General features: G+C 39.7%; 1 protein-coding gene and 1 non-coding gene across 5 annotated transcripts in view; both read right to left on the bottom strand.

The window, feature by feature from the left end:
- Positions 1–7,559: 7,559 nt before the first annotated feature.
- On the bottom strand, positions 7,560–7,699 carry LOC118990776 (U8 small nucleolar RNA). The gene has a single exon (XR_005067289.1). It is a non-coding gene; the product is annotated as a U8 small nucleolar RNA (small nucleolar RNA).
- Positions 7,700–10,778: 3,079 nt separating this feature from the next.
- Positions 10,779–13,607, bottom strand: part of MYLK (myosin light chain kinase) — a 192,266-nt gene continuing 189,437 nt past the window's right edge. For all 4 annotated transcript variants that reach the window (XM_037051461.1, XM_037051460.1, XM_037051462.1 and 1 more), the window contains one exon: positions 10,779–11,749. In XM_037051461.1, coding sequence (XP_036907356.1) covers positions 11,499–11,749 — 251 coding nt within the window. In that variant the 3' untranslated portion in view covers positions 10,779–11,498. The remainder of the gene's footprint in view (positions 11,750–13,607) is intronic.

Genomic DNA, 13,607 nt, shown 5'->3' with positions numbered 1-13,607 from the left:
TTTTCATATGTAGCATTTCTGGCATATTATGCTGTAGTATTTCAAGAAAGATAAAAATGCAACTGAAATGCAAAAAAAAAGATTTGTGCAGGGTATGGAGAAGGTGCTGTTACTGATAGAAGGTTTCAAAAGTGGCTTGCAAAGTTTCGTGCTGGATATTTGTCACTGAATGATGCTCCACTATCAGGTAGAGCAGTTGAAGTTGATAGCGAACAAATCAAGACATTGATTGAAAACAATCAACATTCTATCATGTGAGAGATAGTTGATGTACTCAAAATATCCAGATCAATAAAGTTATTGGTGAAAATGAAGAATGTGTCTTTTAGTTTACGGAAAAAACTAACGAGACTTTTTGGCCAACACAATATATACCACACTCTTAAAACTATGAATGTCCTTTGACCAAACAATTACACTTCTTGGAATTTACCTTAAAGAATTTAACTTAAAAATTAGTTATAAAAGCTCATCACAATGTTATCTATAATACCAAACTGTTGGAAACATTTCAGATGTCCAGGAGTACACGCAGATTAAATTATGATAAGGCTTAAAATAGGATACTATTCAGACATTAAAATGATTCTGTGGAAACTTACTTTCAAATGATTCATCAAAGAGAGATGTGTGTGTGTGTGTGTGTGTGTGTGTGTGTGCATGTGTAAGTGTGGGTCAGGATGGCAAAAGCAGCAGCCAGAGCAACATCTTATGTTGGCTTTCAAACCCCATACACAGGGTAGCATACCAGATGGCGTCTGCACATGCAGTGGGGTGCATTATTGCAAAGGGACCCCAAAATTAGGGAGTTTTGATCTTACATATGGCCGCTCATAACTCGCCTGTTCTCCCAGAGAGAGACACCTTTGTTCTAGGGTGTAAGCAAGTCCTCTCCAGGAAGAGGAGAGGTCTTTATTATTTCAGACTTCTTCAAGGAGGGAAATGTGTCTTAAGATTTACTGCCCTGGAATAGCTCTGTAGTGGAGGAAAAGCCTGTTCCCTCTGTCCTCTTAGGTAGACTAGCTGGGGCCCTGCAAACTGAAATGACAAAACACAGATTAACAGGAGAAAAAGTTTTATTTCATGTGTATTTTGGGGGGAGGGGTCACGGAAAGGAAGTGAAAGCCCCGAAGAAGTGGTCATACCTGGAGGCTTATGTATGATTTTAACAAAGAGCAATAAATTTGTCAAGAAAGGGCAAAGGAAAGGGGGTTTAGGGTTTTGCACATAGTAAGCTGTGGGAAGGTAAAAATTAATGGGAAATAAGGGTTATTTTTAGTAAAGTTTGTGATGTGTGGGTGGCATCTCTGGGCTGAGAAGTTTAGAGTCATGTCTGGTGGTTGGAACTTGTTCTGTCCTTCCTGGTGTGAGAGAGAGGGAGGGAACACATCCACAAAGGGAAATCTGTGTCCTGCTTTTAGGCAAATAGGGGAGGATAGAAAGCTGCTTATGCATCTGCTGTTTCTCAGTCTCCTTCGGCTTAAAATAGTCCTCACGCCTAAGTGGCATATTTTGGAGTGGCACATTCCGATCCCCTTCAGCTTCTTGTACAAACATTCTTGAATTGGTTGTAAATGCTTTTGATCGGAAGATCTGAACTGTGTGGAAAAGCGAGATGCTGAGAGTGAATCATCTCCCAACAGTAATTCTACATGAAGGGTTTAAGGATACTCACTGAGCAGTTCTATCAGGTTTTCTCTAAGCTTGGGAAAAGTTCTCAATAAAAAGTTGGGGAAATTATAATACAGAGATGCATTAGACATGGAAATTGTTTTGAATATGTTAAGTAAAAAGTGGCTTATATATGGTATGTGTAATATTTTTATAACAGGTATGAGCATGTATATCTACAGAGAAAAAAATCTGGAAGGGGTATACCATTATATTATTAGTGTTTATCTTTAGTTGAATAAGAACATTTGTGGGTTTTTTTAATGTCCATTTTGTTTATAGGTATTTTGCTTTTTCTTCAATGAGTGGTTTTGTGAGTAAAATTTCTTCTTTAACTTTATCAAAAACTAGAATCCCTTTCTGTCTTCTAATGGGAGTAGATATCAGTGACTCCCCCTGACCCCCAACATCTTGGGTATACTTAAATTGCACTGCGAAAAGGGAGACGAGGTGGGGGAAAGGTGAAGAAAGCACAGGGGGGTAAGGAGAGGAGACAGATCTGGGAGGATTTTTCAAATGAAATACTGATCAATATGAACTCCTTTATTTACCTTCCTTACAAAATTGATAAATTCTCTGATGTTTTGGCATGAGTGGAATTTTTGATGGGGCGCTCAAACAAAAGGAAGGAGACAACAGTGATATGGGTTACATTTTGAGTGTTGCCTGGGATTTTGAAACTAAAGTGCACTGCCTAGCTATTTGTAGGATTTAATCATTAACTAGAATAGTGGTTCTCAGTTCTTACAATTATTGTATTGAAGATGATAACAAGCTTTTATTTATGTGGGTTATAACTATTTCATATTGTCCGTATTTAAGAGATTTGGGCACTAGAGAACAGGTTAATCTGTGATTCCAATTTAAAGTATAAATTGTGGCACACTGTCTCTCTCCGGAGCAAACCTGTGCCTTTTTCCCTCTCCTCCCTCCAGGCAGGATCTCTTGGCCTTTCTCTTTCTCCCAAGCTCCAATGGCCCTTCTTTTTGCCTCTGTAACTTGTTTCTTGAGCCCACGTAGCTAAACTGGCTCACCTTTTCTACCTCCATGAGTTTATAAACTTTCTTTTCTAATTTGAAAAAGTAAAAATAAAGTATGAATTGTGTAACTGATTTAGACTTGGGATTCAAAATTTAACTCTTGCTAAATTTATAAACAGCATTACATCATTTAAAAGAAATTAAGTCCCATTGTGTTTATACATTTAATTTATTTATGGACTTATTTTACTTGAGAAGGTATTTACTAGGGACTTTTCTTGGAAAGTTTTGTTATAATTGAAGAAATGAAAATGAAACGTGTTTATTATATTTACGAAGGCAGCTTTAAATGTTAAGGGAATTAATTAGAGCAAAAAACCCATAAAAATGAATATTGCATTTTGGTAGATTTGTAAATCTAATCAGATCTGAAAAATCCAAATCCAAATCAGATCTGAAAATTGAATTTCAAAGTTTAAGTAAGAACTGGGTTTTAAAATTGGCAACATTGATAGGTAAACTATTAATTTTAAAAACAGAATAGTTTCTAAATAATCTTTTATGTGCACAAAATTTGCCCCCAGATGCATAAATAGCCTCATTGACAAGTTTATGAGAATGAGACTGTTTTATTGAGAAGTTTTTGCGTATGTCAGTCATTTCTCTGTGCTAATTTTCAAAGAAAAAAAGCCCTCCAGTCTCCTGCATGTGCAGATATAACCTGCAGCAACAGGGCTGGCTTCGTGGCTGCATAACTGTGCAGTCACACTTACAGGGAACTCAGTCTTGTTTTCATGCTCTACTGTCACTGCCTTGAAATCTTTAATACTTTTTAAAACAAGGAGCCCACATTTTTATTTGGCATTGGCTCTGCAAATTGCAGAGCCGGTCCTACCTGGCAGTCAGAGTTCTGGCAGCCACACCGTGGGAGATGGCTGGAGTTTCAGGGTTCATTATGCAGCTCCTTCCATCCCCCTGCCTCTCTGTGTTTTCTGAGTTTCCTCCCTCCCACCTTCAGTTGTGTCCGTTGCCCACCAGACCACAGCTTCTCTAGGCTAACTTTAAAAGATCCCCTTTTCTGCCAGGCTAGGAAGGACTGTCAGAGGCCATATGGGCTGGAGGAGGAGATCGGAGTGGGTGAGTCTAATTCCCCTGCTTTTGCCTTGTTGTGTGGCAGGACTCAGCTTGCCTTTTGAGGCTTTCTCCCTTGTGGACACTTGTAAAGTGGACAAAAATGAAAACAAATTAATTACTAGTTACTCAATTGCACATTTTGTCAACAACTCAAGTGTGTCATATCACTTCTCTCATTCTTTGTCCTTGTGTTTTATGCCTTTTGTTCCTTTAGCTTTATTTTAGTGAGGTTTTGGGAGGCAGGAAATGAGATGCAAGTGTTCAGTCTGCCATGTATGACCACTCATCTCAATTGAGTTTCCATAGAAACAACCAGTCCTTTTTGAGGCACCCCATTTTAGTTGGTTTATGTAATACTTAGTTAAATTATATAAGTACAAGTAGAACTAACATAAATAAGTTTAAGAACAAACCCAGTTGATACTTGCTCAGTAAATACACAACTCAGTAGGAACAGAAGTGTGTGGGCATCAGTTTATTTTACATAGGAAATGAAAATTGTGGTTAAGTTCGGTGAGTTGAATTAAATGGAGATTAATGGAATTTCTGCTTTAAATAATTGAATATAAGACATTCATAAAGAGGATGCATTGTTGAAAGTCCAACAATCTGGCTTCTTGAACAACACATTTAATTTTAAAGAAGCTTATCCGTTTTTAAAAACCTCAAACAAGCAAATATTTGGATCTTTTTTGTACTTGGCCATGGATACTATTGATGTGTTCAGACTGATGTCCTGAACTCTGGAACACTTGTCTGTTTTAACTTCTGATTGTCCTCTCCGACCTTTATCTTGATCTCCTAGTTGGTCTTTTGACCCGCTTTGACCTTAAAGGCCTTGGTTTGCATCAGTGAATTGATACCTTACATTCCCTTCTGTCTCCCTGTCATAGGTCCCTGCTCCCTGCTCCCTGCTCCCTCCCCCAGCCTCTAGATTTGAGGGTTTCTTTTTTAAAGATCTTATTTATTTATTTTTAGACAGAGGGGAAAGGAGGGAGAAAGAGAGGGAGAGAAACATCAATGTATGATTGCCTCTTGTGTGCCCCCTAATGGAGACCTGGCCCACAACCCAGGCATGTGCCCTGACTAGGAATCAAACCTGCAACCTTTTGGTTCACAGGCCGACACTCAGTCTACTGAGCCACACCAGTCAGGACATTTTGGGGGGGGGTGGTTCACAGGGGCAAAACTGACTTGCTGCCTTAGTGGCCTCCTCCTTTGCAGGAAGTCAGATTTAAGCTTCTCTGCTCTAACTCAGTTACCCACTCATTTATTCACTTTCCATCTTCCAGACTTCTGATATTTTTCAGCTGTCTTCTCCCAAATTTGCCTTTGAAGGGTTTATACCTTTTTAAAATAAATAGTATTCCCTTACTCTCCATTTAATAAAGGTTTTAAAGGCAACAGTGTTACTGCTTGTCTTCAGTAGTTCGTGTTTGACCTTCTCTGTACTATGATAGCTTCCCGTTTTCTAAACTCTTGATCTCTCGGTTCTCTAGAAAATAGGACCCTCCATTTGTAAGATTTCCAGATAATTTTAAAAAGATATCTATCGTGCCTTTTCCTGAGACTGCATAGCAGAGCCCTATTTGATCTGTGGTTGATATGCAATCAGAAACAAGTCAATGGGAATTGGCTTTTGTAAATATCAATGAGAAATCAGGGAACTTTTGGGGGCAAGGTTAAGTGTAATTAGTTTAAAGTCAAGCTTACCTGAGGAATTTCCTTTTGATTGGCAAATAAGACTCATAAGGTCAGGTGAACTTCTCTCCTTTGGGTATGAAAAAGAGTATTTAGGAGCTGGGGGTTAAAGTTCTCCTTAGAGCAGGAGGGCAGTTGCAGCCTTTCCTGAGGCTACAACAGTTATTTGTGTGTGTGCAATCGCATGGGCTCTTTTGGTGTCCAAGCTCCTTTGTTGGGAGGTAGGTGGAATTTAAATAATGATTTTCATCTTTCATTATTTAAAAGGATAGGACTTTTCCACATTTTTGTTTTATTTCTGCAGAAGTAAAATCAGTTCCTTGAGGGCTATTAGAGGATTTTTGACATCTTAGCATCTCTGAGTGCCAGAAGATAGGGGCCTACTATACGGATGAGGTAGTATGCATGAGCTCATTTACTTTTTATAACAACCTGTGAGGTAGGAACTATTGTTACTGTAATTTTATAGATGAGGAAACTGAGGCACAAGTTATACAACTCCAGTAAGAGGTACAGATGGAACTGACTCTACTTGGCTGAATAACCAGGTTACCTATATCTGATCCTAGTATCCTGTAGCATTTGCCTTCAATGAACAGGTAAAGAGCTTTCTGGCCCTTGGCTGGGTCACTCACTTGGTTGGAGCATCATCCTTACACCAAAAGGTCGTGGGTTTGATTCCTGGTCAAGGCACATACCTAGATTTCAGCTTCAATCCTCCGTTGGGGCATGTTTGGGAGGCAATTAATTGATGTTTCTCACATTGATCTCTCTCTTTCTCCCTCCACCCCCTCCCCTTTCTAAAAATTAATGAGCATATCCTCAGGAGAGGATTTTTTAAAAAATTCATGACTGGTGTAGCTCAGTGTGTTGGGCACCATCCCACAAACCAAAAGGTTGAAGATTCGATCCCAAGTTGGGGCACATGCTTGGGTTGTGGGTCAGCCCCTGGTGGGAGGCAGTGCAACTGATCAATGGTTCTCTCACACAATGATGTTTCTCTTTCCCTCTCCCTCCTTTTCCCTCTCTCTACAAATAAATAAATAAATAAAACTTTTTTTAAAAGAGCTTTCTGGAGAGGTAGATCTGGATCGTCTTGGACCTTACCAAATAGGTTATATGACTGCTTGCTAATAAATGTTTGATGAATTTGGCCTGAGGCTTTCACTCCATCTGGAGCAAGGCTATGGAGAAGCCCTGTGGCTCAACCTATCTCTTGCCTATTGGACGCTACTAACGTCTGCCCCAAAGAAGCTCATAAATGTGAGCTTATCAAAGTGACTTAAGTTAATTTGTAACCTCTTTCTTCCTTAGTTATTTCCAACTGTAAGAAATCTAGAGAGTCAGATAATGTGAAGATTTATTACCCACCTCTGTGTGGTCACTCCTGGGGCTATGGTCTGTGGCATGAAGCCCTCCCTGCAATGCATGACCATTTGGAACACCGGCAAGGCCTATGGGCCAGAATTTCAAACAGCCAGCAGGCAGAAATTTAATGTTGTCTCCAAGTACTATAGATCTCCTGGTTATTTCCAATTCCAACGGGAAGGGAGTTACAGTCAAAGCCACTGAAGTTAAAATGATTGTAGCTCTAAGGTTGGCTAACCCTTCCTTTTGGTTCACAGTCAAGGACACTGCCCCAGTGACCCTGTCTCTCTCCTTTGCATCTATCCATATGTCCTCATGGGGTGCTCCCCTATCTCAGGTAGATCCAGGTTCTAGACACACAGATGATTTGGGGCCTAGCTGGTTGTTCATATCACAAGTAATCTGGTAATTGCTTGTGAATTGCAGGCCTATTTAGATTTTGTGGTGAGAAGCACAGAACTGGTACTTACTATAAAAATGTCTTAAAAAGTGAAAAATATATATGAATATAATTAATGAAGATCAATAACCTAAGTATTGAGTCTATATTATCCAATACAATTGATGACACTCTAGACCATACTCCCCAGACTGATTTCACACAAACTTTTGAGTTTTGACTTGACAGTAATCTGAAAAGTGATATGCACAGTAAATTTTAAAGTTTCTCTTTGCTGATGGAACTTTATTTATTTATTTATTTGTTTTAGGAGCAATCAGAGTGTTGCAAATCCTGATTACGTGGAGTCACAGAGTCATTAACCACGAATCATACAAACTCCAATCATCCTGTTGCAATCTGCCCTCCAAAAGGAGGAACAGGTAAGGATCATCCCACCTGATGATGGAACAATGCAGTCTGATAGAACTTTAAAGAAAGTTCTAATCTGTGCTGTCCAATAAGGTAGCTACTAGTCACATGTGACTACTGAACACTTGAAATGTGGCTAGTGCAACTGAGGAACTGAATTTTAAATTTTATTTATTTTAATCAATTTAAATTTTATTTATTTATTTATTTATTTATAGAGGGGAAGGAGAGAGGGAGAGAAACATCAATGTATGGTTGCCTTTTGTGCGTCCCCTGCTGGGAGTTGGCCTACAGGGAACCGGCCTGCAACCCAGGCATGTGCCCTGACTGGGAATCGAACCGTGATCGTCTGGTTCGCAGGCCTGCGCTTAATTAATTTAAATTTAAATAGCCATTTGTGATTCACACTCACCATATTGATCAGAACAGATCCAGAATCCAGTCATGCCCTTGTAGCAGGATAGTATAGGCTATGTTGCATCCACAAAGAGTCTAAAATCTTGGTGATTGATAAGAACAAAGGTCTGTTTGTTGCTTGTGTGTTTTTGGAGTTAACTGGGGAGCCAGGTGCATAACGCAGACACCTCCACACGTGGGCAGTCATTACAGAAAGTGTGGCACCAGTTCTTCAGTGCTCCGGCCCAGAGGGGATGCACATTCTGCTCACATTTCACTGCCCAGGACTAGCCACACAGCACCACCGAGCCGGGGGCGGCAGTGCCGTCCTAACTGTGCGGGGCTAAGAGCCTCAGTAATGGCTGCTACAGACATGAGCCTCCCTCTTAAAGTACAGAAAGGAGTTCCCAGGGGGTAAGGAAAGTCCTCTTACTTGCGTTTTCTTGGAAAGTGGAGAATTGAGTTTCTTTAGAATTCGATTATCCTTCACCTCCTGGATACTCATGGCACAGATTTATTAAAAGAAGGTAAAATATGAAACATTTTGGTAAAAAGAAAAAGAGACTATAAAAATTAAGCTATGGCTGACAACAGTCAGCATGTCTTTGTAGTTACACATAGAAATATCATTTCACAGGAAGCTCTGCAATGTACGGAACAATCAATGGGCTGTTCTTTATATGTTTGGGGTGAAAATGAAACAGAAGAAAATGTATGTGTTATTTTTCCTGGTAGAGAATATATCTGGTACATTTTTCACTAACCAGGAATAGAAAGTCCTTTTCTTTAAAAATAATAGCTCACTAAGAACAATTTTAGACTGCGGTTGCATAAAAAATGAAAAACTTTAAATATTTATTAACTGGGCAAATTAATTACCAGTATCTAGGCCAACATTTGATGACATGCCTTGATTCTTTCTAGAATGTCTACAATATCATTTGGACCTCCAGACATGGGGGAATGACCAACTGATATCTGATAACAGACTTCTGAAAAAGCAGGAACCACAGTTTCCCGATAACAAATGCTTCAATATTAAGACTTGGAAAGATAGCATTTGACTGAGAATAAGAAATTGCACCAAAGTTACAACTGCAAACCAAGTCCTGGTAAACATTATTAGCGATGACAATTTTGTCACATGCTGAAAATGCCATATAGATTTTAGCATTACGAGCATACTATAGATATCTAGAATGTAATTGAACCAAACTGATGCTCGAGAGAAATTTTGAACTAAGTCTGCAAATCAGGCTACTGAGTATAAACAAGAACCACCTCAGTCACCCTGCTCCTTAGTGAAATGCAACCATGTAAGCCATTCAGGCAGCACAGCATCAGTTTTCGGTGTGTCCGGGTGGCCTACAACTGGGGGCGTGGAAGAAAAAGAAAGCTGCAAAGACTGAACAAAACGCATGCACTGTGGTATCCTTTATTTAAAAATTGTGAGCTAACTACAGTTGTAGTGTTCTCATTTACCATTCTGATGGCCTAATAAACTGGGAGAACAGTAACACAATTCCAAGAAGGCATCAAAAACCTGTAAACAAACGTACACACCGCACATGCGCACATACAGATAACACACACACAAAGATTATAGTCTAAACACAATTAAAAGTGATGAAGAAAAGCTCTGAATGCTCTAAATCAAATTTTAAAAACCCTTCATTATAATAAACCGTGGCAATACTGTGGCTATTATGAAAAATATTGTAACTGTTTAAAAAGCAAAAAAAAAAAAAAATCCTGGCAATTTGAAACTAGCAGCAAAAAGCAGATAAGATAGAATGGAAGGTAACATAAGGCTAAGTAATATCAAAGTTCTAATGTTGATACTGTGTATGATTGCACTGAAGTAATTTAAAATTGGTTCTTGAGGAACTATTAAAAGTCCCTTGAAATATTAAATCACTGCACTTTATAAACAGTGGAAAAGAATAAAGTATTTGGAATGTTACACACACACGCAGAGGAAAGGTATTAGGCACATTAGTTTATGCTCTTCGTTTAAGACTCTCATAAAATTTTANAGATAAGATAGAATGGAAGATAACATAAGGCTAAGTAATATCAAAGTTCTAATGTTGATACTGTGTATGATTGCACTGAAGTAATTTAAAATTGGTTCTTGAGGAACTATTAAAAGTCCCTTGAAATATTAAATCACTGCACTTTATAAACAGTGGAAAAGAATAAAGTATTTGGAATGTTACACACACACGCAGAGGAAAGGTATTAGGCACATTAGTTTATGCTCTTCGTTTAAGACTCTCATAAAATTTTATAAAGAAAAATTGAAGTGCCAATGTAGTGAAAGAAAGTTACAAATTCCTAAAGATGCAAGTCTGAGTGCATTTATCAGGTCTAAGAATACATTTCAAGGTCTTGGGCAAGGCATGATGACGCACATTCAAGAAAAAAACCATCGTGGAACCCGCAAGGTAGGCAGAGTTCTCTGGAGAGGGTTCAGAATGAAGGTGTATTAAACTCAGACTATCCTGAAGGAGACTCCGAAGTATGCAGACTTCTACAGCTCTTCATCAGTTGAAATTTGTTTCATAGTGGCCAATAAATAACTAAAACTAACTTTTCAGCAAACTGGTTTTTCATACAAACACAAAAATCTTTATCACACATGCATAGCTGATATTCTATAACAGCACAAATATGAATCCTGGTTTTGGAAGAAAAGGACAGAGCAGGGATTTTCCCCCTATTGGTTCTTATAAAAATGTCTGAAGCAGTTAGACATCTGCCAAGAGGGGATAAGTTTAGATCTCCTACTGATTTGGGAAGGAAGGAGGCTTTATTTTCTTAAGGAAGCCAGCCATCCGTGAGCAGGGGACCTGCCTTCAGAATCTAAGTGTAATGTCCTTAAACTCATGCCAAGTTCAGATCCAGACAAACTGGCAGGTAGAAGGGGGCAGGGATGAAACTCTGAATGTCTACAGTATACTTTGGCATAAACGGTGCCTCGTAAGTTAAAATGGTCCGACTGCTTTCTGAGTGAAGTGCTGCAGTCTGGAGAGGGCCCAGTTCCCTGGAGTCAAGAGCCAGAGAGAGAGACCGCCATCTGCAGGGGCCTGGGGCTGAACTGTGGCTGCAGGGCCTTACTTTTCACGAGTGCTTTCAACTGAGGAATTTGTGACTTTGACCAGAAAAACATTTGGTTGCTTTCTCTCTAAAATCAACTGGTCAGGCAAGTTACTGTGATTTCCCAAGATAAAATCTAGCTGTAGGTGCCAGGTAATTGAAATTAATGCCCTTCAATAACACTGCTAAGTGTGAACTGCTATTGCTGAAGAAAGACCCCCAAATGACCTAACTAGGTAATCAATCACACTAGGTGCTTTTACTGTCTTGGGTTTTTTGAGCTTTAGAGAAATAGTCTTTGTAATATGACTTAGAAACTGCTTGTCTCTGGCTTTGTTTCACTCTTCCTCTTCTTCTTCTTCCCCTTCCCCTTCTCCTTCCTCCATGGTTTCCACAATGAGTTCCGCTGTGCAGGTGGCTTCTCCAAGACTGTTGACAGCCTTGCAGGTGTACTTGGCATCGTCATCCCCGCACACATCGCTAATGATTAAAGAACAGTTCCCATCCTCATCGTAGTCTATCTGGAAGTGGCGGGACTCCCTGATGGACTGGTCATCTTTGAACCAGACAACCTCAGGGTCTGGGTATCCTGCATCACGGGAGGGAACACAAGTAGCAGAAACTATCATTCAACATTTCTTATCAATGCATCTAAGGAACTCGCAAGCTACCTCTATTGATTAATGCAGTAAAGGAAAAAAAACTATGATGTTTCTTTCCAGCTGTTTTGATATTGACGTTTGAATAGGGCACGCGTTGTAAACACTGATACCTGAGACTCCCCAGGGGGTGTTCTGCAGTCACCTCACTTCCCACCCCTGTGGGGCTGCCCCACCTCCCGCCTTTATGCGGACACAGAGTACTGCCTCGAGCACCGCCCAGAACACTCCATGCCTAGTGCCAAACATGTTCTGGGATGAAATGAAATTCTTTCATCTTGTATAAAAGTTGAACTTAAATGAATTTAAATAAAAAGTGAGATTCAGGACAAATGGGCACAAGGGATCTTTTCGGGATGATGGGATGTGCTGAAGTTGGATTGGGGTGATGATCGCACATTTCTGTAAATTTACTAAAAATAATTGAATTGTACACTTAAAATGGGTGAACTCTGTGGTGTGTAAATTATAACTCAAAGCTGATAGCAGCTCTATAAATGTGAGTTAGAGGAGCTGGTAACATTGCTAATGAAAAGGAAACAGGATTTGTTCGATCATAAAGACATGATCTGCCTATGAATGACTGGAAGTGGACCACGTTGGTTAGCCTCATTTTATGACTTAATCATGTTTCTGCAAAGTTCAGCGTTAAAAAATACATAAACATACCTTTAAAATATATAATTATAACTGACTTGTTCTTAAATTTTGGAGAAGTATTTTTGCAGGAAAATAATTATAGACTGAACCAGAATAAAAATTACTTATAAGAGTTTAAGAATTCTAACATTCTTTTCAGGTAGAATTTTGTTTCAGTCAAAACAGCATCCTTATGCTCTCCCCTCCCCTCGGTGCTTCAGTTGAAGTTATGCAAATAACAAATAAATAATCCCAAAGAGCTAAGTACAGAGATGATAGTCATTATGTTATAATATTTTTTAAGTAGAAAAGAGGGAAAGGAAAGAACTTCAGAAAACCCAAAGACAACGGTGGCGGTGGGAGTTACGGGCAGTGGCTGGAAGGCTTTCCGCAGAAGCCCCGATCCGAGCACTGCTGCCCTGGCAGCCGCAGCCCACCACGTTGTAAAAAACTGAATGAAAAGGAAGGAAGATAATAGTGGGTAAGACATTTACAAGGCATTTTGATAATAGAATGACACAGGTGAAAAACTGTTTTTTCATTCCTAACTTTGGGTTACTTTACCCCCAAAGCATTATCTAGTCATATTGCTGGAGAATCTTACCAAGTGGGAGGCATAGTTTGTTCTGACTGTGCCCTGGGCTATGCAAGTCTTGAGAAAGTTGCTTAATGAGCATCTGTGCTTTATTTGGTCAGACTGAGATGGGAGATAACCCTCCACTCTGGTTGGCACACAACAGTCACATGCTCGAAGTCTGTCTTACTGTGCCCTTTATCTCTCTAGAATGTTGCAGTCTGCGGAAACTGAAATGCTTTATGCCACCAGCATTGCTGATTTCTCAAGTGCTGTGCTAAGATCTCTTAAGGTCCCTTGATTCTATGGCCACATTCTCCTGGCCAGCCGAGCAGTGTGAGGAAGACGGCACAGTTGCCTGGATCCCAGCTTCCCTCAGTTTGGAGTCACACTGCGTGCTCTCTGCACGTAGCAGTCCCACAACTTTTCCCTCAGCTCCATGACATTTTTAAAAGACTTTTCACATATGTCATCTAAGAGTCCCAAGAGTCACTCAGGACATTAGACATCATCTTACAGGTGAGGGCCGGAGACTCAGAAGCATGAGATCACCGCCCAAAGTCACACAGCTCGCA

Source organism: Sturnira hondurensis, unplaced genomic scaffold (genome assembly GCF_014824575.4).
Source record: "Sturnira hondurensis isolate 20B ecotype Veracruz unplaced genomic scaffold, ASM1482457v3 Scaffold0007222, whole genome shotgun sequence".
Classification (NCBI taxonomy): Eukaryota; Metazoa; Chordata; class Mammalia; order Chiroptera; family Phyllostomidae; genus Sturnira; species Sturnira hondurensis.
This window is presented reverse-complemented; position numbering and strand designations above follow the sequence as displayed.